The sequence below is a fragment of the Quercus robur genome, chromosome 10 (genome assembly GCF_932294415.1).
Source record: "Quercus robur chromosome 10, dhQueRobu3.1, whole genome shotgun sequence".
Classification (NCBI taxonomy): Eukaryota; Viridiplantae; Streptophyta; class Magnoliopsida; order Fagales; family Fagaceae; genus Quercus; species Quercus robur.
In genome coordinates this window covers 29,301,062-29,322,949 of record NC_065543.1, presented here as the reverse complement: position 1 = coordinate 29,322,949, position 21,888 = coordinate 29,301,062, and the positions used below count along the sequence as shown (strand labels likewise).

Here is a 21,888-nt window from a genome sequence, read left to right as displayed (position 1 = left end):
CACAGGACAGAGAAAGGAAGCTTGAAGGAGAAACAAAACCTAAAATGAAAACTAAACTAGGAAAGATTACAAAGAAAGGGAAACAGGAGGGAAAAATGCGAAATAAGTGACCAAAACATGTGTGGGAAAACTGAGAAGTGTTTGCACGTCAAACGCATCCTGACCGTACATGTGGCACTCAACTAGTTAAAAATTAACTTGTCACAAATGCGCAGTACAGGAAATATGAAGCATCAGATGAATATGTTCTCATCTCGTCCAACAGATGAAGATTCGAACAAGGGGGCCGCTGATGAGTCAGAAATTTACAATTGTCATTAAGTTGAAACCGTCTTTAACCAAGAGACGATGTCACGCATTTATTATGCTCATTGATGATAAAACATAACGGACGGAGCAACAATCACAGAATGAGCTGTGAACTTCAGACCAAGATTTTGTAATGCCCTAGCCGATGTACCTAAGCCCTCCAAGCTCCTGCTCCAACAAGACTTCTCGGAACCGTGTCTTGTCTAGTTTTTTAGATCTCGCAATACGCCTGATTGCATCCGCCAAGCCTCACTGGCTTCTTTTGGCAATTCCACAAAGTTTCCCAAGCTCCAAAACACTCTTTACACTTTGAATAGGTGTGAGTTGTGTTTGGGTACAAATCTCTTCTCAAGGTATGACAATGGGAGAGGGAAGGAAAAGAGGCTACAATGATTTCTCACTAAGGATGAATAGCTCTCTCTCTAAAAGATGGGTGTGTGTGTTGTAGAAAACCTATCTAGGGTTTTTTTCTCTAAATGGCCTCTCTTACATTTGTGAGTAATGAGGATATATATAGTATGGGTGAAGGGTAGGGAAGTCACACTTAAAAATCCTCCAAGCAGAATGTTTCGCGACTACCTCGCGGGAAGACCTTACTAGTGAGACACTTGCGAAAATGACAGCGTGGTACGACTCTTCAGCTTCCAGTCATGTGCTCCTCACGTGGCTCTTTTACGGGTTAGCTTCTTGCGAAATCCACTGATTCTTCATTTTATACTTGATTCTTCACCAACTTGATACTAAATCCAATACAATAAAAACCCATAAAATACAAGGAACAAAATTAAAGCAATTACAACAGTTTTGGTCATGGAATAAAGCCAACATAAAACATAGTTGTAAATCACAACTTTACAAAATAATAATAATAATAATAATAATTATTATTATTAATATAAAATAAAAATCATTAATTTACTAATATTCCTATTATACCCATACTTTATTTTCAAAATTATTTGAAAAGAAAACTAATAAATATTTAAAAAATCAATTTAATTGGAGCACGCTTTTAGTTGCCTCATTAAGAATGACTCTTTTAAAAAAACTGATAAATTTATTTAATGGTAGTTTTGTAAACTTATACATTTTAATGAGGTAGATAAGACAATAAATAATGTTCCTTTAAAAAGTTTGACTTTTCAAACAGGACAAACAAATTGAGACGGAGGTAGTACCATAATGTTTTATACCAATAAATGAGTCAAACACCCTAATATTCACAATACAATAATGTGGATGTAATTTTTTTTTTTTTTTTTTTTTGAGAACCAATGTGGATGTAATGTTCACAGGCCAAAATGGGAAATTAACCTTGATTTTCAAATATTATAATTAGTAGGCCATGTTTTCAAACTATATTTTTTACTAGCATCTCGAGTCTTTAAGACTCAATTTTGGCCTATAAATCGAGTCTCAAAGACTCAATTTCCAAGGTCTGTGATCCCGTCTGATGTGGTATTTTTAATACATGGCGTTCACTTGGAAATCGAGTCTTTAAACTCGATTTATAAACCAAAATTTTTTTTTAAGTCTCAAGTCTTTTAGCCATTCCCAGAAATACCCAAAAAAAAGAAAAAAGAAAAAAGAAATCCAAGAAACACAATAATCTAGCACAATCAGATCAGAGACACAACAATCAGATTAGAGAGAGAAAGATCTAGAGACCCAAATCAGATAGGAGAGAGAGAGGTCACGCTACCCATGGCAGGGTGGCCTGGGTCTCCATTTCTTCTTCTTCTTCTTCTTCTTTCTTTCTGCGTTTTTTCTGTTTCTGCATTTTGGGTCTTTGGCTTGGGCAGCGCGGCCTGGGTCGGCCTGGGTCTCCATTTCTTCTACTTCTTCTTCTTCTCTCTCTCTCTCTCTCTCTCTCTCTCTCTCTCTTTTTCTTTCTTTTTGCGTATTTGTTATTTTTGCATTTTGGGTCTTCTGAGAGTATGAATGATTGTAATTATTTTTGGGTTATAAATCGAGTCTTAGAGACTCGATTTCCAGGTAGACGCCTCGTGGAAAAAATACCACATCAGACGTGATTAACCCATGAAAATCGAGTCTTTGAGACTCGATTTATAGGCCCTAAATCGAGATAAATCGAGTTTCTAAGATTCGAGATGCTAGTAAAAAATATAGTTTGAAAACGTGGCCTACTAATTATAATGTTGAAAATTAGGGTTAATTTTCCATTTTGGCCAATGTTCACAAGGGCAAACCAAACACAAATGTGTTGTTCTAAAAAAAAATAATAATAATGTAAAATGAAATCTAGATTTAAGAAAAGAAAAAGGAACAAACAATTTTTAAATTTTAGCACGTGACCGCAGTGCTCTGTGGGCTCTAGTAGATTCTAGTAGAAGAGTAGCATAATAAAAGGCGAAAAAAGGGTTGGCATATTATAAAACGGTAGCAGATACAGGCTACAGCAACTGGTTCAAAGCAAAAGACAAGACTTGCTCGCTTGAAAGAAATAAAGGGTTTTGGAGAGAGAGAGAGAGAGAGAGAGAGAGATGGTGGATGATGACTACAAGTTCCTTCAAATAAGGGACGCCATTACTTCCATAAACCAGAAGGTGAACCTCATCGGCGTCATCTTCGAGATCGGTTTCCCTAAGCAAACCAAGGGCACTGGTCTCTCTCTCTCTCTCTCTCTCTCTCTCTCTCTCTCTTTTATATGCATTTCATTTCTATGTTATTCCATTTGTTTGAATGAAAATGGTAATTTATTGCTGGGCAATGATGAAACAAAGGCCGGACTTACTGCTGCTACCAGTTTTTTAGTTGGTTTGGTAGTAGACTGATGAAAACTACAATAAGTAAGGTGTTTGCTCTGAGCCACTTCTCTCTCTCTCTCTCTCTCTCTCTCTCTCTTTCTTCATATAATCCAATAATGTTGCCAATTTACAACATCTTTTTTACTATCTTTTCCACTTTTGTTTTTTGGGTATTTTTTTTTTCTCTCCCTCTTTATTTATGAGGAGAAACAAATAATATGTGATTTTATTAACTCCCAAAAAAAAAAAAAGTCTACATTTTGATGGGTTCCAGCATAATATATCTTTACCCCACTTTGTTAGAGTAAATTAACTAATTAAATCCACGGAAGATGCTAGGGACTCTAATTCCCAATCTTGCACTATTTTAACAAAGGTAATAATGTCCCCAATGGATGTTTATTTTTTTGGATTAGTAATAAGATTTATTGATATTAAAAAAAAGGACGCCTTCTGTGTACTAGGGGTCAAACAAATCAAGTACAAAAATTACATAAATTAAGAAATTCAAGAAAGGAAGAGAATGATTGGTTTTGCAAAGCTAACAGCCAATCTACTAAGGTTCTAAAGAAAAATAACTTGAGGTCTGATATGGATCTCTCATTATCTTCAAAACACCACATTAGACAATGGGGAACAATTATCCATATATGACCATTCCGATGGCAACCAAACCGCCCTTGCCAACAAGCTAGGAGTCCCACAACTGACTTTAGCATAACCCAATGTCCCCAGTGGATGTTGCCATTAGAAAATTTCTAGTAATCTGCCACTGAGGCCTCATATACATACACTCGTTGGTTCTTACCAATCACATTAGAATTAAGACTTTGACTCGTAAACTAAAGGACTAAGAAAACCCAATACAGCTACTAATACTATTAGAAATCCTAAAATAATACCAAATATGATTCTAAAAACAACCCTAAGTTGGGTCAGACGTTGCATGATTGCTATATACATGAAAAGCTTGTTAGTTGCCAAAAGCTGAAAATTTCTCTAAAGGCAGCAACTTGACTTTTCTTCCATGGCTGAATCAATTTCTTCTCAATATTACAAAAGGACTAGTGAGAGTTGTGGATTGACAATGAGTATCTTAGAATCATCTCATTGTTGTGGATGGCATATTTTGCTTTAGATCTCTATGCAAATTTTGAAACAAAGAAATCTTCTCCAGCTTTTGAAGTTAGATGAAAATTATCATTTTGGGAGAAAAAAAATGCATTCTTGAACATTGAATTAGATAATCTTGGGAATCTTGGTTGGTTCTAAACTGTGTGGCTTTCATTTCCTAGTAAATTCTAAAGTCAAAGTTTGCACATATTACATATGTTAATTTTCATAATCCAGCCACTTGGTAAATAGTATATAAAAGTCACTTGGTAAATACTAAATAGTTATCTGAAAATTTAACTTTCTGTTTCTGCTTTAGTTGAGACCCAATGATTTTAGTTTTCTTCATGTGCTTTAATAATTGTAAATTTCATAATTCCTTCTGCAAAACCTTTTTTAAAACCATTTTTGATAAGTGAACTTCAGTGTTCAAGTTGTTGCTATGAATATTCTTGCACTTTAGTACTCTTAACAAATATTATGATTTGTTTGCAGATTGCTTTTGCACACTAAAAATAATTGATGAATCACGCTCGAAACCTGGGATTTCAGTCAATTTTTTTGCTGAAAGTATGGAAATGCTTCCCCACGTTGCGTCAGCTGGGGATATAATTCAGCTTTCTCATGTTGTGGTACATCCTAGTTGTAAATTCCTCCAAAATATGATTTCCACTATGCATTTCTAGGTGATAAATTTTTAAGATATAGGCAATTTGTCAATTTCTTTTTCTTTCAAGTTCTCTGTTTTAGTAAATTATTGGATCTTCCCAGGGTTTTTACTTTAATTATTTATATTTTTGATCAGTTTATATTTCATTATCAGAAATGAGATAACAAAAAGCTATAAAAAAAAAAAAGGTTACTAATCCCCCCAGAAACCACTGACTACCTTAAACGACAACCACGGCCAAAGTTATAAGATTCAGCAAAGAAGGATGGGAAGGACGACGTTTCTTTTATTTATAATAGAAAACATTTGAAGTCATCATGAAAATGCGGATAAATTTTTATTTATTTTTGATTAATGTATTACATATAATCGAATGAAAGAAGAATCACATTAGCAATGTTGTACTTGGGGGAGAGGGAGCCAAGTGGCTTTGCATGGGTGTGATTTGAATGAGGGGATTGGGTTGGATCATCAATGTATGTATTGAACTAATTTTAAAATTGGGAGTGGAGCATGGCCTAGATGGCTGGTGGGAAGTGAAATGGGCCAATGCTAATAGGTTGAAGATAGTGCTTTCGGGGGTGGTGTTTGAGTTCTGGAATGCTTTTGTTAAAGGGAGACTGGCTGTTTTTATTGCCAATGAATGTCAAGACAACAAACTGAAGATGGGCATGCCAGGGGTAGGAGGTTCAACTAACTCAATGTTAATGGTTTCAAATCTACTATTTGCAGATGATAAATTAATTTTGTGATTCCACGCTGTGTCAAGTTTAAAGATATATTTAGGGAATTCAAAATTGGTATTGGTAGGTTTTGTGCAGAATGTTGTAGATCTAGCTGACAATTGGGATGTAAAGTGGTGGTGCTCCCATTGAAATACTTGGCCTTCTTTTAGGGGCAACTTTTAATCAGAAGGTAGTTTGGAACTTTGTTGTGGAAAGAATGGAGAAACAACTAGCTGGATGGAAAATGATGTATTTTTCTAAGGGAGGCTGAGTCACTTTAATTAGTAGCACATTATTTTTTTTGATAAGTATTAATAGCACATTATCCAACCTGCCAATGCTACCTATCTCCCTTCCCTAATCCTATGGGGGTTGCTCTTTCTATTGAAAAGTTGCAAAAGGATTTCTTGTGGGGTGGAATTGGTGATGAGTTTAAGTTTTCACTATGGCCTTTTTCTAGCACTGTTGGAGGGTGGTTGCAGTAGATGTGTTTGCTGTTTTTGAGGAATTTCATAAATACTGTAAGTTTGAAAAATCACTTAATTCCTCATTTATAGCATTAATCCTCAAATCTAATGCTATTAATGTTAGGGATTTTAGACCTATCAGTTTGACCAGAAGCGTTTTAAAATTGTGGCTAAGTTGTTGGCAAATAGATTGAAAGGAGTGCTGGATAAACTTATTTTTGCATCACAAAATGCAGGTGTAGGTGAAAGAAAAATTTTGGTTTCAGTAGTCATTGCCAATGAGTGTATGGATAGCAAAATCAAAAGTCACATTCCTGGCATTATCTATAAGCTGGATATAGAAAAGGCTTTTGACCATGTTAATTGGGAGCTTCTTCTTTATTTATTGGAGAGGATGGTGTTTGGTGAAAAGTGGAGAAGGTGGATTCGTACATGTATCACCACAATACAGTTTTTTGTTTTGGTTAATGGGTCTCGTTGTGGTTTTTTTGCCCATCTAGATGACTGTGGCAGGGGGATCCTTCTCCTTTGCTCGTCATCCTTGTCATGGAGGTTCTCAATAGAATGCTATAGAAGATGGAGGAGGAAAGACTTATTAAAGGTTTTGAGGTGGGAAATGTTGGTGGATGTCTATCTCACATCTTCTATTTGTTGAGGACACTATTATATTTTGTGATGCAAGCACGAAAGAGGTTTTGTACATTTGATTGTTACTAACTTGTTTTGAGGCAGTGACTGGGTTGCGGGTTAATTTGAGAAAAAGTGAGATGGTGCTAGTGGGTGAGGTGGAGAATGTGCATGAACTGGTTAATCTTTTGTCTTGCAAGGTGAGGTCTTTTCTTATGACTTATCTTGGAATGCCATTAGGGGCCTCTTTTAAATCAATAGGAATTTGGAATCCCATTTTGGAGAAATTTTAATGTCGTTTAGCTGGTTGGAAGAGGATGTACTTATCTAAAGAGGGAAGGTCAACGTTATTGAAGAGTACGCTTTCAAGCTTGCCTAGCTATTATTTATCTTTATTCACCATTCCCTCCAATGTGGTGAATTGAATAGAGAGGTTATAGAGGAGTACAGGCACCACTTGGTGTGATGGGATAAGGTGTGCACGCCTTTGGCTAATGTGGGGGAGGGGGGAAGGGGTTGAGGATTTGAAAACTTACCACTTTCAATCAATCTTAGTTAGGAAAGTGGATATGGAGGTTTGGGTTGGAGGAAAAATATTGTGGAGACAGTTAGTTACTGTGAAATATGGGGAGGAATGGGGTGGATGGTTATCGAAATCTATTTGAGGCATTCGTGGCTGTGGGTTTTGGAGGAGCATTAGAATGACGGGAGATCATTTCTTATAGTGCATTCGTTTTGATGTAGGTTTTGGTAGTCGAGTTTGATCCTAGCATGATATTTGATGTGGGGATTAGCCTTTAAAACTGATGTTTTCTGTATTATTTGAAATTTCCGTGTATAAGAATGCTTATGTGGAATCATTATTGGAGAGATTGGTGGAGGGGCAAAGTAGGAATTGTTGTGTGGAATTCAAAGGCAAGAGATTGATGAGGTTACTTTATTTTTCCATTTGTTGAATTCTCGCAATCCCCTTAATGAGGGGAATGATAGGATGATATGAAAGTTAAAGAGTATTGGGGTGGGAGTTCACTATACAATCTTTTTGTGAGACATTGCGGGGCTCATGCCCTATGCCTCTTCCTTGGAAGGCCATATGGAGGGCCAGGGCCCCCTGGAGAGTTTCTTTCTTTGTGGACAGCTGCTTGAGGGAAAATTATCACTTGTGAGAATCTCATCAAGGGAGGTTATTCAATGGTGAGTTGGTGTTGTATGTGTCGTTGTAGTAGGGAGAATGTGGATCACCTCTTGATTCACTGTAGCATGGCTTTCGAGTTGTGGAGCTTTATATTTATGATGTTTGGGGTTCAATGGGTTTTATTGGAGAAAGTTCTTGATTTATTATGTGGGTGGCTATGTCGAGGACCATATTCAGATATCTAGAATCTTATTCCATTATCTTTGATGCGGACTATATGGAGCAGTGGCAGAGCCAGCAATTTGTCATTGGGAGGGCCGAATAGTATCAAAGCAATTCAATACACAATTACTTTATAACGATGTTATATTTATATGATACATTATGTCCATTAAGTTAGATTCCATGAAAATGAAAATGTAAATATGCTTAATATTTTTTGCGTTATTTATAGATGTGATTTAGTTTTGAAAGTACCCAAAGAAATGTTAAGATATAACTCTAATTTATCGACATTTTAGCTAGATACTCGTTGGTTTTTAAAAATTGGTCTTACTGTAAATTGATCAACGTCAAAGTGTATGCAGTGTTAGGAGATTGTATTTTAAATCTGAAAACATGCAAACTTGAAACTTTAATGGTAAAAAATTATGTTAATTATCTGTTTTTATCATGTCAATTATCATCCCTATTTAAAGGGTTTTATTTATTTTTTTGTAATTTAGTTTATTCTGTACACAAATGCTTGGAGTCTTGCAATTGAACTTAAACTTTAATACTAGTTTTTTTAATTTTTTATAATTTATAAATTAGTCAAACAGTCAATATTAAGTAAGAAATTCAATTCAATCGGTAAAAGTTTTAGAGTTCCAAGAAGTGTCACTGTTTACTAGTCATAAAGTTTTATAAAAAAAAAAATTGTTAAGATCACACCATTTTCATAACAAATTTTGAGTGCAAGTGTGAATTGTTAGTGTTAGGTAGAAAGTGATGTCACTGGTGGGCTCAAATAAGAACCAGTAACAAATTATCACCTAAATTTTGTTATGAAATTTATTGTGAAAATGTTGTGGAAGTAGCATTATTTTGAAATTTTTTTGAACTGTTATATATATGGAAATTTTGGAAAAATTTGGAGGGGCCATGGGGCCCCTTGCTCTTAATGTGGCTCTGCCACTGATATGGAGGGAATGAAATCGGTGTATTTTTTATGTATTTTTGATACTTTTGAAAATGTGGAGTGCACGTCTTCTCAATTGCAAGCTTCCTTCATTAGTTCTCTTTATGAGTAGTCTTTTGGGGTCTTACTAATAGTAATTCTATTCACTTCTTCTTAGAGTCAATTCATATGTAGATATTTCTCCCATTGTAATTCTTTAGGTTACTTTGTGCTTATTTTCAAGAAGTAGTCTCGTTTCAATAATATTATTTTTATCTATCAAAAAGGAGAAAAAAAAGGATGAAAATTTGTGAATCAACTAAAAGTGGAGGGTTAGGCATTAAGAACCTAGTTGTGTTCAATCAAGCTTTATTAGGTAAATGGAGGAATGCAATTGAGAGGGGGCTTTGTGGAGAAGGGTTGTGGACCATAAATATGGTAGCATGTGGGGTGGGTGGTGCTTAATAGGGTCACAGGCTTGTATGAGGTGAGTTTATGGATGACGTTGGATTAGTTAAGGGTTTTATGCCAATGTAGTCTTTTGAGTGGTCTCGTTGTTGGGGTTTTACTGATTATTCTTCTCTCTCTGAGTTTATGTTTTCTCTTAGATTAGTTTCCTGATTTCCCTCTTTTTTGCTGTTTGTTTTGTCTTTTTCATGTTGTTCATCATCATGAACAACTTGTACTATTCCTTATTTTTTCATTAATAATAGTTCTCTGATTACCTATCAAAAAAAAAAAAAGAGGTGAGTTTATGGAAGAATATAAGGAAAGGCTGGGAAAGCTTTCTTTGTTTCACTAGCTGTGAGGTGGATGATGGTCCCCGCGTACAGTGGCATGATTCTTGGCATGGAGGGCAACCGCTGACAGAGTGTTTCCTGGAACTCTACTGTTGCTTGTGATAAGGAGGTTTCAATGGCAGATTGATCATTTGGGAAAAATTACCATTGGGGGCATTACTTTGTGAGATCAGTCAAAGATTAGGAGCTAGAATCAGTAGTAATATTCATAAATATCCTATATTCTGAGCATAGGCGAAATAGGGAAGATTTAAGGCGTTGGATATCATCTTCTTAGAATGCCTTGGCTGTTAAATCCTATTATAGTCTGTGTTGAACCAACCCTCCAACTTGCTCATATTTTCCCTGGAGTGGAAAATTAAGGTCCAAACCAAGGCAGTTTCTTTCTTTGGACAGTGGTTTTAGGGTAAATTCTCACAGTTGATAATCTCAGAAAGAGATGAGTCATTATTATTTGTTGGTGTCGTATGTATATGATTGCCCTGTAGCCCATGACCTTTGGAGTTTGGTCTTTTGATCTTTTCTCTCCTTTGGGTTCAATGGGTGATGCCACAAACGGTTGCAGGCCTATTAGCTTGTTGGAAAGGCAGGTTTGGTAGATGCAGAAATATTAATTTGGGACCTGATATCACGTTGTCTTTCGTGGAGCATTTAAAGGTTGAGAAATGCCAGACATTTTGAGGATTGTGAGAATTCTGTTCTATATCTGAAATTTTCATTAGTCAAATCTCTATTTGAGTGGGTGAATGCTTTTGGTCCTTATTCTTGGTCCAATATGCTTAAGGTGATTGCTAGTTGTTCTTTTTGTGCTTGTGCTGGTGTACCTTTAGGACACAACCTGTATAAATTTTACTTTTCAAAAAAGGAAGAAAAAAAGAAAAAGAAAAGAAAAAAGGAAACACCAGCAATTCCAACTAGGTCATATATTCTTTTAATGGATGAAACAACATATGGAAAAGGAGAGGAACAAGGAAATGAGTAATTAGAAAAAGTGGGGAGCTCAATATTTCTAGCTCACATAATTTTGTCTAAGGTAATAAATGAATTTTGGCCTGCAATAGTCTTCAAAATGTTTTGCTTATTCCAATGTTTTTTTGATAAGTAATTGTTTGCCCCACGGGGGAGAGGGAATGTGAGATTTGAAGCAGTGACCCTTGCTTCATAAGGTGTGGTCCTCGGCTGATTGTGCTACCTGTTGGGGTTGTACCATATGGTTGACGTGTGAAAATGTTCAAGGAGTTAAGGCCTTTAAATTTGTTAATGGATATCTTGTTATGAAGCATGATGTACATTTTTTAATGTATCTTCAAATTAGCTTCAGATAATATAATCTTACACCTATAATAGTTTAGTTGAAAAACTTCCCTCTGAAAGGAATGAAGGCAGATGGTACAAGTGTCCACTAATTTAATTTTTAAATTGGCTTTGTTCTCTATTCCACCTTATGCTTTTTTGTGGGAGTCATTTTACTTATTTTTAATGCAACTATATTGTCTTATGCATGCTAAAAGTTGGGGCATGTTCTTCTGTAGATGAAAACTCATTGTGGGGAAGTGAATGCTGTTTTCAATAAGAGGTTTTCTTCTTTTGCTTTATATGAAGGGAACGGTGGTGAAGACTGTCTTCCTTATCAAGTTTCTTCAAAATTTCGCCCAAGAGACCTTGACAAGACTTTTATAAAAGGCCTGCGTAAATGGTTGGTTGATTTTCAGCTTGATGAAGGTACTCTTTAAGATACATTGATGTCACTAAACAACGATTTCAACTCTCTTTCATATTTATACTATCTCCTTAAAGTCATGGTTAATTTTGTCTTCCTGACACACTCTTAACATGTCTCACAACTTCTTCATTTCCTTCCTTTCTGTTACAATGCTGGAATTGAACTGTGCATTTCATCTTGATGCAAAGCTTTGAACTATGCATTTGCTTTGTAGGGCTGACTAAGTTCTTGTTTTTGAGAGAAATCAAACAAGAAGAACGCGTTAATTTGATATGCAAGGTAATTCAACAAATTTTTTGTACCATTTTATGTACATTAGTTAATCATAAAGACTAATGCAGTTTATTCTTTTGTTTTTTTGGGAAAATTACATTCTAAGTGTAATAGTTTCAAAGTAAAAAAGTTAAATGTTGAGGTTTTAGAAATTAACAAATTAACCCCTGCTCATTTAAGTGGAATGGTGTTGTGTTTGCAGTTTTTATGGGTTAAGGGTTGTTTAAAAATGTAATTTTCCTTTTTTTTCTTGGTTGTGCTTGAAGATTATATAGTGGCTGACCTGATCAAGTTATTATCCTTTTTCTGTATCCTATAGTACTGATCAGTTTTCATATTTTCAATGTATTGTGCCTTAAGATAGTTCATATCTGTGAGGTTGCTAAAGATGAGTGGATGGCATTTCTTTGGGATGGAACTGATGCTCCACCAATTAGTCTTCCTACAAAGTGAGTTGATTAGTATTTCATCTTGAGTTATACTCAATCTTTCTAATTGTAAGGCAGATGAATTGCAATTGAACTTCTTATTCACTATAAGTGTATATGATACTCTCTAACGTTTCACAGCTTAAAGACAAAACAGAATGGTAATTGCAATACATGTAGTAGTGTTTAATATATCTTTACCCACAACACTTGAATGGGCTTTATTTTGCCTGACCTGTTAAATATCAACTCCAATCTATATGTGAAATGTGAAATAGTGTGATGTAGGAGCATCACCTTACCTTTTCATGCCTCATGGCCAGGAAGCACAGACACAACAAAAAGCTCAGTGTGTTAATGTGGTGTCCGGCAGGAGAAAAAAAAAATTGTTCATTATTTTGGACTTGACCAAGACAAGGCTAGTAGGACATGGTCGTGACACAGTGATGAAAAAAACAAAATGGTTTTCAACCTGGTCGATGGTGGTCTCAACCCATCATCACTCTCTCTTAATTTGGTTGCTATTTTCCTCTATCTACACTACAGCAAATCTCATCGCTGCTGGTCTCAGCACTCATCTTGGCCCATTAGCTCTCACCGTTAGCAGTCATCCTCTATCTATTATATTATATTAAAACTATTGCATGGGTTAATCGACTAGCTAGTTAATTTATTTGCATGTCTCTGCTGTGTCATGTCTAAGTTTTTTAAGAATTGTCATGTCCATTCTTGATTGCCTAGTGGAGTAATTCTAGCTTGAAATTTTTTTTGAATTTACTCATTTATCTCATGTTTAAGGTGATAAACTTGACACCAAGAGCCTTGTATAGCTCAATTGGCACCTTTTGGTGTTTCCAACGGAGACATCTAAGGTTTAAATTCTCTCTCACATTGTAACTATCAAATTTTAACATTAAAAAAAAAAAAAGGTGATAAGCTTGACCAATAATGGCCAGAAGAAGATTTATTCTTCAGATATTTGATTTACAAGTGATCTTGAAGCTCTAGAAAGCAAAATTTGGTTATTTGACGACATATTTTAGGCGTGAACTAATATATATATATGTGTGTGTGTGTGTGTGTGTGTGTGTGCGTGTGTTTGGATATGTGGTTTTAAATTTCTGGTTGTATATTAGATCTCAAATTTTTTTACTATGAATGACAGGCTAGATGATGAAATGAATAACCCTGCTCCTTTACAATTGGAACCCGTGCCCCTGCCTGGAGATGTATTATGTACTTTTCCTACCATTGGAACCATCTTAAGGGTGATCTTTGACCAAGGCATGCAGAAGCATCTCCTCCGCTTTCTACATACTGGAAAATGGGTAAAATTTGTGAACATACTTTGCGAAGTGCATTCAGGATTATGGCGTGGTGTCTTTACGCCTTTCACAAAGCTTCAATATACGCCAAATGAGGACCATCTTGTATCAGCATGGCAAAGGTTATTGTTGCTTTTGAATCTTTGATTGACACTTCAGTGGATTAATAATAATATAACATCCATTTTCTCTATTTTTTTAAGTTTTAAATTTTATTTAATTATCATAAAATGAAAGAGTGGATATGGCATCAATATTTTACTAAGAAAATGTAGCAATGTAATTGTTTTTGCTAGGTTATATAATGAGCGGTTATCACTGAAATGGGGACGGATTCCATACTCGAGCTTTCCATGGCCTTCAAATATTACAGGTTTCTCATTCATTAATTCTCTGATTAAAGGTCATAAATAATATTGATTTCATGTTGTGGAAGTTTTATAATGATATCTTCTCCCCACCCCCTCTCCCCAACAAATGCGCAGTGGTAGATTATGACAATGTGCCATTTGTTACATTAAGGGATGTTCTCAGCTACTCAAAGGTACCATATCTGTTCCCTGTAGTACTCTTTTGCTTTTGATGCATCTAAATGTAACATCTAAATTCTTTTTATTTTGATGTCCGTGATCTTTATAATGATAATGTCTTCTTCCCAACTTTTTAATTTTGGAGCATCGAATTTTGTTCATTTCAACAAAGAACCACACCTATGCTTCCCTGCAATTCTGGGACTTTCAATCACTTATCATCTACGGATTCATATTTAGTTTTTTTAAGCACTTCTTATGGGCAAGTAATTCTCATGTAAGAAGAATTTGTGCATTAGTTAGGAAGGTTGTAATATAAAACTTCTAGGAATTCGTAACTGTTCTAGAATTGTCTTTTTTTTATCGGTTGTTTGGGCATCGCATGGGAATTCTACCAATTCTATTTTTTCTACATGTTATCATAAACATAATCTAATAAATGAGTATTAGTCCTACATATATATAGAGTATAAGTTACACCTTGGTAAAGTGACACCACTTAGTAAATTGAATTACTATTTTTTATATTCCTTTGGTAACTACACTTCTTATCTCTATACTTACCATGTATGTCAAAATTTAATCAATCAAATGTCATTTTACCATTCAAATCATAAATTTATGTATTTATTCTATTTTAAAAAGTACAAAAACTAAAATCCCAAATGATTTATAGATAAGATAGTTTTAATTTTCGATCATCTTGATATTGGACAAGTATGATGGGTATGAAGAAAAAAATATTATCTAAGGCGGGTTTGCTGAAATACTTGGACAATAAAAAAGATATTGGATTGTGTAACATTAACTAAAAGTTACACAAAGTGTACTTTGAACTTATTTCTTTTATTGATGGGTTGACTTGATCGTTGGTGGAAATTCTTTTTACATTGACATTCTTTTCATATTCAAGGACATCTATTTAAGATCCAATTTACATTTTTTTTAGCACTTGTTTAAAATACAATTGAGTCAAAACCATGAAATCTAGAGTTGTTGCGTCTTATCGATGCTTTTGTTAAATGGAAATGCTGAGAAATGGTTTTTATTTATTTATTTAAAGAGTCTACATTACATAGCCTCGAGGGTCAAGACCTTGTATCAATTTCTCATTATTTTGTTAAATGGAAATGAGGAAATCCATCTAACTATAGTGGTAGCCCTATTGATGATGAGAGTAGTTTGAGATGGTTTAGTCATGTTCAGAGGAGAGCAAGTAATATACCGGTAAGAAAGAGTAAGATGATCCAAGTTGAGGGAACGAACAAACGTAGAGGAAGGCCAAAAATAATATTAGAAGTAATAAAATAGACGTGTCAATTAGGTAAGTAACAAAGAGCATTACTTTAGATTGAATAAAATGAAGGAAAAGAATTCATGTGGCCAACCCAATCTAATCTGTCGAGGATCAATAGCTGGCTCCAAATTTTTTGGATTAAGGCTTTGCTGTTTAGAATTTGAATCCTAAAGCCCTACAGAGATATACATTGTTTCCTATATAAGTGCCCATAGATAAGCTTCCTGTCAGGGTGCAACCTAGTGGTTAGAATTTGAATCCTAAAGCCCTATAGAGATATTCATTGTTTCCTATATAAGTGCCCATAGATAATCTTCCTGTCAGGGTGCAACCTAGTGGTTGGAGGCTTGGGATGAGTTGTAGACCTAGACATCTTAGATTTGATTCCCACTAGGAGTTCCCCTAGATTATCTAATACACTGTTCTAGAGGGTGGGATAGGTTCTAGTGTTCTAGGTTCCACGTCATCCCAAAAAAAAAAAAAAGTGCCAATAGAGAAGCCATAAAATATCAAAGAGAGGGTATTTTTGGAATGGAGGGAGATGGGGGTTAGAGGAGAGAGTAAGGTGGCTAGAATGTACTAATTAACATAATTGACCATAACTGCCACTAAAGAGGAAGTAAAAGATCAATGAGAGGGGTATGTTCCTGTCCCATTCCCCCATCTCTTCCAAACAAAAATGGTAGAACTTATTGATCAATTCATTTTGCGTGGTCACCAAGTCTCAAACTGATCTTGATGGTAAAAATCTAAAATTCTGAGCGAAAGTGGGAAAGTAATGTAGGATAAATTTGGGAACTGTCTGTGTTCTTTGGGTAGGGAAATAACTAGGGTTTGGGAGGGAAGGTAAGAGGCAATTGTGATGCTTTGACCTGGAAATTGACTGGGGAAGAAATAAAACAAGGCGGCTTCTTCTCTCCAAACAAACCCCACCCCCCCCCCCCCGGGCGGGGGGCGCGCCGGAGGCCTGCTGTCTATCTCTCTCTCTTTCTGTCAAAATGGACATTTGGAGGAGGCTAATTTCCACATAAAGTTGAGGTTATAAATTATGCAGGGGCCATACAAGCTTTATCTCAGTGATTGATGAATTTTGCATCTCTTAGGTAACAGCAAAATTCAAGTGTGTAGCCCGAGTTGTAGCAGCATTTCCATGGCAGGCTGAGGACTTCCTCTCTCCACTTGGGACTTACAGGATCAGGTTGACCCTAGAGGATCCAACTGCCAGAATCCATGCTTTTTTGTATGGTGAAGATGGGGTAAGAATGCATCTCAAATCTCTTCATATTGATAAAAAAAAATTTCCTTATAAGATGTCCCTATTGTTTTCAACATTTATGTATTCACAAGTTTATAAGTAATAAATAATTTTATTAATAAAAGGGGAAGGTCAAAAGGAAGAGATTCCAAAAAATAATGAATGCAAATTAAGTGATCCATACTAAAGAGTTCCAAGATACCTTTCTAATCATATATTTTGTGAGACAATGTTTTACTGCAAACCAATTTAGAGGGATCTCTTCTAACTCATGATGTTGCAAATGACTATCCATACACATTTTAATAAAATGACCAATTGAGTTATCTAAATAAGTTGCATTACTATTAAATAGGTCATGTGATTGAAAGTATACATAGATGTTCATTTGAATTGCAACATAGTAAATTTGAGGAACTTTGTAATATTTTCTTGTGAGTCACGTGAAAAGAAATGTTTTCATAACATTTGAACTTCCGACTTCCTTGCTTTTTTGCTTTTACATAAGGTTGATGTCTCTCTCTAACATACCAACTAATTTCTACCTTTTCTCTTGCCACTTAGAAGGGCGAGTTTCAGATCGACTTTTAATGTAACTTAGATATATTGGAACCTAGATTGCACCTGAAAATGTCTTTGAACCAACAGTACTGTGTTTACTGAAAACTATCTTTCCTATATAGATTGAGGTTCAGACATTAGTTTCTTCCCGTGTAAAGCCCATAGATAGAAATAGTGACAGTTAACAAGACTGAAATTTCACAATTTTGGGTGATAAAGTCATATATCCAAAATCTTCTCCTGGGGCTCCTTGTTCATATGGTTGCTGAATTTGTTTAGATCTCATCAATGCATTGAAATCAACCAGTTCTATATACTGCTATCCTTCATCCATGCTCTTTTTACATCTTTGGATTCTTGTTGATTTTGTAATCTTCATTTATAATAGGAGAAATTCTTTGGTGGTTATCCCTCCGTGGATGCATTGACACAGAAGCTAAACAAATTACTTGGACTAACTGTAAGTGATAATGGCAAGCAAATGAACAATTCTCCAAGAAATCCACCATGGGTACAGTTTTGCCTGAAATCCTATTACCTCTCTAAAACTGAAGTTTGGGGAAGTAGACACTACAGAATCTTTGACACCAAGGTGGTTGAGTAGATATTTGTTTGTTGCTACGTCTTTTTATTTATTTATTTATTATTATTATTATTAAATCCTTACATCTTACTTGTAACAGCAGCTGCCTAGCACTGTTGTATATGCTGTATTATCCTGTTTGTGTCTGTAAATAAATTAGGGAACATCTGTTTCGTGCCAGAGACCCATTGTAGATGGGTGGCTGTAAATGTTTGCTGATTATCTAGATTTCCCGTGTTAAAGGTGTTTTTGTCATTTATATGATTACGTCGTAAAGCTGGAAGCCTGGAACTACTAATTGTTTCTTTAGTCCAAGATATACGATCTCTGCATTTTTTTTGCAGAAATCATGTGCATTTTTACATTATTTACAATTCAACATGATATTTTAGTGTGCTAGAACTATGGGTGAGATGATTGACACCTCTTTGATGTTTCCAACGGAGACTCCAAAGTTCAAATCCCACTCTCCTAACTATATATATATATATATATAAAAGAGGGGGGGGGGGGGGGGGGGGGAGAGAGAGAGAGAGAGAGAGAGAGGCAAGCTGGTAAGTGAGGGAATTTCAATGCAATACACAACGATTATCCAAGTTGTAGGTTGTCTCAACTCTCAAGGCAATTGTCAGAAGCAATTCTTCTATGGTCACAACTTTTGCCATATTATGCTTAAGTAATCAAATGTGAGTGTTAGACAATCATTTTCATATAAACCCCCTTTTTTTTTCTTTTTTCTTTTTCTACTCACAATTGGCTACTTTAGAAGTGGCAAAAGTTTTTTCCCTGCCAAAAATTTCATTCTGGCCAATCATAGTGAAATGGCTTCATATGAGTAGCCTGAATTAGATTGGAGTTACTTAAACGGAGAGTAAACGAGTCAATAATCTGGTAGGATCACTCCATGATTACAATCTTCCTCCTTTATCTCTCTTAAAATTGTCTACATTGACAAAGCATTACAACCCACCTTAAAAAGTCTTCCATGGATGGAATCACCAGCATCACTTTAATTCTTATTGTCCCTTTACTTAATAACTGCACCTGCTTTGTAAAATTACACTACTTAAAAGGGTGAAAAGATGTTTTCCAGCGCTTGCCAAAAAGTCAAATACAAGGAAAATGATTCAAAAGGAGAGGAATATTGGGCAGGAACATTAAACAAGGACTCTTTGTGATATTTTCACCAAAGAATCTACATGAGAAGATCAAGTTAGTGAGGAGATTGTTCAGGAGTGCTTCAACAGGAGAAACAACCCAGCAACGACTAGGCAAAACACACATGCAGATACCGTGTATGGGCATTGGGAAGCTGGCCCTCAACAGCTTCCCCAAGGGCCATAAGGATTTGTTGCTAGAACTGTAGAGGGCTGGGAAAATCCTCTGTAATTCGTCAATGTTAAAAAAAGGTCCTTGAGTCCAAACTCGATCTAATCTTTTTTATGGAGACTCGATTAGCAAAGGATAAATGATGGAATTTTGGATCAGTGTGGATTTATAGAAGGTTGGGAATTTCCCAGGGAGAGGCTTATGGACGGTCTTTACTTAGATGAATCCAAAACAAAGAATGCAAATCAAGTACAACTCCAAACACAGTGGATACTGATTTGGTGGACAATTAAGGTAACACTTACTATTACCTTTGTATATGGACAGCCAGATCATTCAAAGAGGAATGATGTTTGGAACATGCTAAGACAATTGTCTACCTCCCATCCTAATGGACTATGCATTGGAGATTTCAACCAAATCATTTTAGACAATGGAAAATTTTCTTTCAACAAGGGGAAAATTATTGGGGCTGAAAAATTACAAGATCTTATCTCAGAGTTAGAACCTCTCAACCAAGGGTCAGAGATTTACATGGATGAACAAGAGAGATGGAGAAGATTTTGTCATGAAAAGGTTGGATAGAGCTTTTGCTAGTGTGGATTGGGTCAATTCATATTCGTTTTATGCTCTAAAGAATCTACCAATTCTGAGATTGTATCACGGACCCGTTGTTCTTGACTTGGAAATGCAACAAGCATTTAGAAGACCTTTCAGTTTTGAAAAAATGTGGTTACTCCACCCCAATTGCATAGAAGTTGCCCAGCATGCTTGGAGTCTTAATTCAAGTGGATCCAGAGCCTATAGGCTTATATGCAAGCTTATCAATGAAAAAAAAAGAAAAAGAAAAAGGAATTTAGATTATGGAACAAAACGGTCTTTGGCAAAGTGGAGTGTGAAACACCAGGAACTTCAGTATATTCTCCATCAAAACATCGGAGGATATTTGTCATTGGAGGAGGGTTAGAAAAGAAGTTGAGTCTTTACTACAGAAGGGAAATACTTCGGGCTCAAAAGGCTGGAAGTGATTGGGTCATATTTGGTGATAAAAACACTAAAGTATATTCAGACTGTGGTAAAGTAAAGTAGAGCCAGAAACAATATACTTCAACCGAAAACAACTGAAGGCAATACTACCGATAAATTGGAAGAAATTGAGGCTGAGTTTGGAAGATATTTCAAGTAACTATATGAAGCAAACCAACCTAATAGATTCTAGGACATCCTCAAAGAGCTCCATTTTCTCCCTATCCCTAAATTGGACCATCACCAAAGAATACTCTTGGAGAGAGAAGTCAATAGGGAAGAGTTTGAATCTACTGTGTTTTAGCTTGGGGCCAACAAAGCTCCTTTGCTTGACAATATTCCTGCCTTCTTCTATCAAGAATATTGGAGCACTGTCAAACACTATATTGTAGAAATTAGGGAACTGATATGCCCTATACACCCAACAAAGAAGGGTCTTCACTCTTAAATCTTGGAAATTCGAGTTTGATGGGCTTAGGCAAATTGATCAATGTTGCATTTATTGCTGTAGGATCTTGCAAGTTAAGCACCTGAGGCACATGTTGCCTTTTATTTAGCCTTAGTTAGCTTATTTAGTGCCTCATTTGTTAGTTCAGGATCCCTAAGGATCTGGTATTATGCTCGAGTTTGTCTCAACTCGAGTTCTTTTAGTTATGCTAAGATTGAACTGCTCTTATGCCACTTGTTAAGAACTGATTAGTGTAGATTGGATTATTTGGGTGGCTGATTCTAGGTATTCAAGCCTTTTAAGTAAGAAAAGAGTCTAGAGAGAAAGGATAGGTATGGGAAACTAGAATTTGCTTAACATTTTACAATGCATGATTACAATGAGTGGCAGCCTTTTATATTAGGACTTATTATAATACAAAGGCCAAGATTGGCTTGTCAATGTATCTATCTAACTGGCCAGCTGGCACTAGACTAATATCCTACTAACTATCTTCAATCACACACATACTTAATTGTTTTAACACATGCTTACATTGGAAAAATATAACTAACTCTTTACACATAATCTTAGCCCACAAGTGGCACAAAACCTTAATATTCACACATGCCTATGAGTGGTGGAGCCATGTTGAGACCGAAGGGGACCTTGGCCCCTCCAAAATTTTTATGAATTCACAGGACCTTTCTTATGAGCTTGACTGTTTCTTGTCTTAGTTTTGTATCTGGAAAAATTAAAAAAAAAAATTCTTCTTTGGTCTTTGGTCTAACTTGTTTTCTAAATCCTTTTGTACTTTACAAATTTTTAAGTCTAAAAATATTTTAATATTTGCTCTAATTCCAAGAGATCACCACATGTAGGGTTTAAAAACATTACACCTCAAAAGAAAAAAAAATGTTCTCATTTCTTCCCCAAGTCCCCAGGTTTCTGGCTTTCCTTCTCTTTTTTTTTGGTAAAAAGGATAGTTAATATTAATTAGGAAATACTGTCAATGGATACACTTGGGCAAGCCCTGTTTTGAGACAACCCAAGGAATTAGACAAGAAAAAAGGGGTAACAATAGAGGGATGGGATACAAAACGATTACAACCAGAAAGTAAATTAGCTCCCACTTTCCTTGTCTAGTTCTTGTATTCTTTATTTTTTAATAAATTAAAACTATACTATTTTGATTTATGATTGTTGAGGCTCATTTTTGACAAGCCTAGTAAGAGAAAAGGCCTAGAAACATGGGCAGACTAAAGTTAGTAAAGCAAGAAAAGCCATTGAGTCCAAGTGGCAGGAATGAATGGCTCAAGGGCTCATAAAGTGGGTCCTGAAGAAGCAAGCGGACTTGA

General features: G+C 35.6%; 1 protein-coding gene, 1 long non-coding RNA gene and 1 other non-coding gene across 8 annotated transcripts; 2 read left to right on the top strand and 1 right to left on the bottom strand.

Moving 5' to 3' along the window:
- Positions 1 to 2,720: 2,720 nt before the first annotated feature.
- LOC126702039 (protection of telomeres protein 1b-like) lies at positions 2,721 to 18,046 on the top strand. Of its 6 annotated transcripts, none has more exons than XM_050400636.1 (10): positions 2,721 to 2,934; positions 4,686 to 4,835; positions 11,376 to 11,495; positions 11,711 to 11,775; positions 12,130 to 12,218; positions 13,363 to 13,644; positions 13,819 to 13,895; positions 14,008 to 14,066; positions 16,453 to 16,605; positions 17,554 to 18,046. In XM_050400636.1, exons 1-10 carry the CDS (start codon positions 2,814 to 2,816, stop codon positions 17,767 to 17,769), a joined length of 1,332 nt encoding a protein of 443 aa, XP_050256593.1. In that variant the 5' UTR covers positions 2,721 to 2,813; the 3' UTR covers positions 17,770 to 18,046. The 6 variants fall into 6 exon arrangements, with proteins under 6 accessions (XP_050256593.1, XP_050256592.1, XP_050256595.1 ...); XM_050400635.1 differs by having other exon boundaries at positions 2,722 to 2,934; positions 4,686 to 4,822; positions 11,306 to 11,495; XM_050400638.1 differs by having other exon boundaries at positions 2,723 to 2,876; positions 4,686 to 4,822; positions 11,306 to 11,495.
- Positions 3,035 to 3,142, top strand: LOC126704511 (small nucleolar RNA snoR113). The gene has a single exon (XR_007648218.1). It is a non-coding gene; the product is annotated as a small nucleolar RNA snoR113 (small nucleolar RNA).
- On the bottom strand, positions 15,495 to 15,799 carry LOC126702040 (uncharacterized). Its single transcript, XR_007647639.1, has 2 exons — positions 15,682 to 15,799; positions 15,495 to 15,588 (listed from the first exon to the last, which is right to left on the bottom strand). It is a non-coding gene; the product is annotated as an uncharacterized LOC126702040 (long non-coding RNA).
- Positions 18,047 to 21,888: the final 3,842 nt, after the last annotated feature.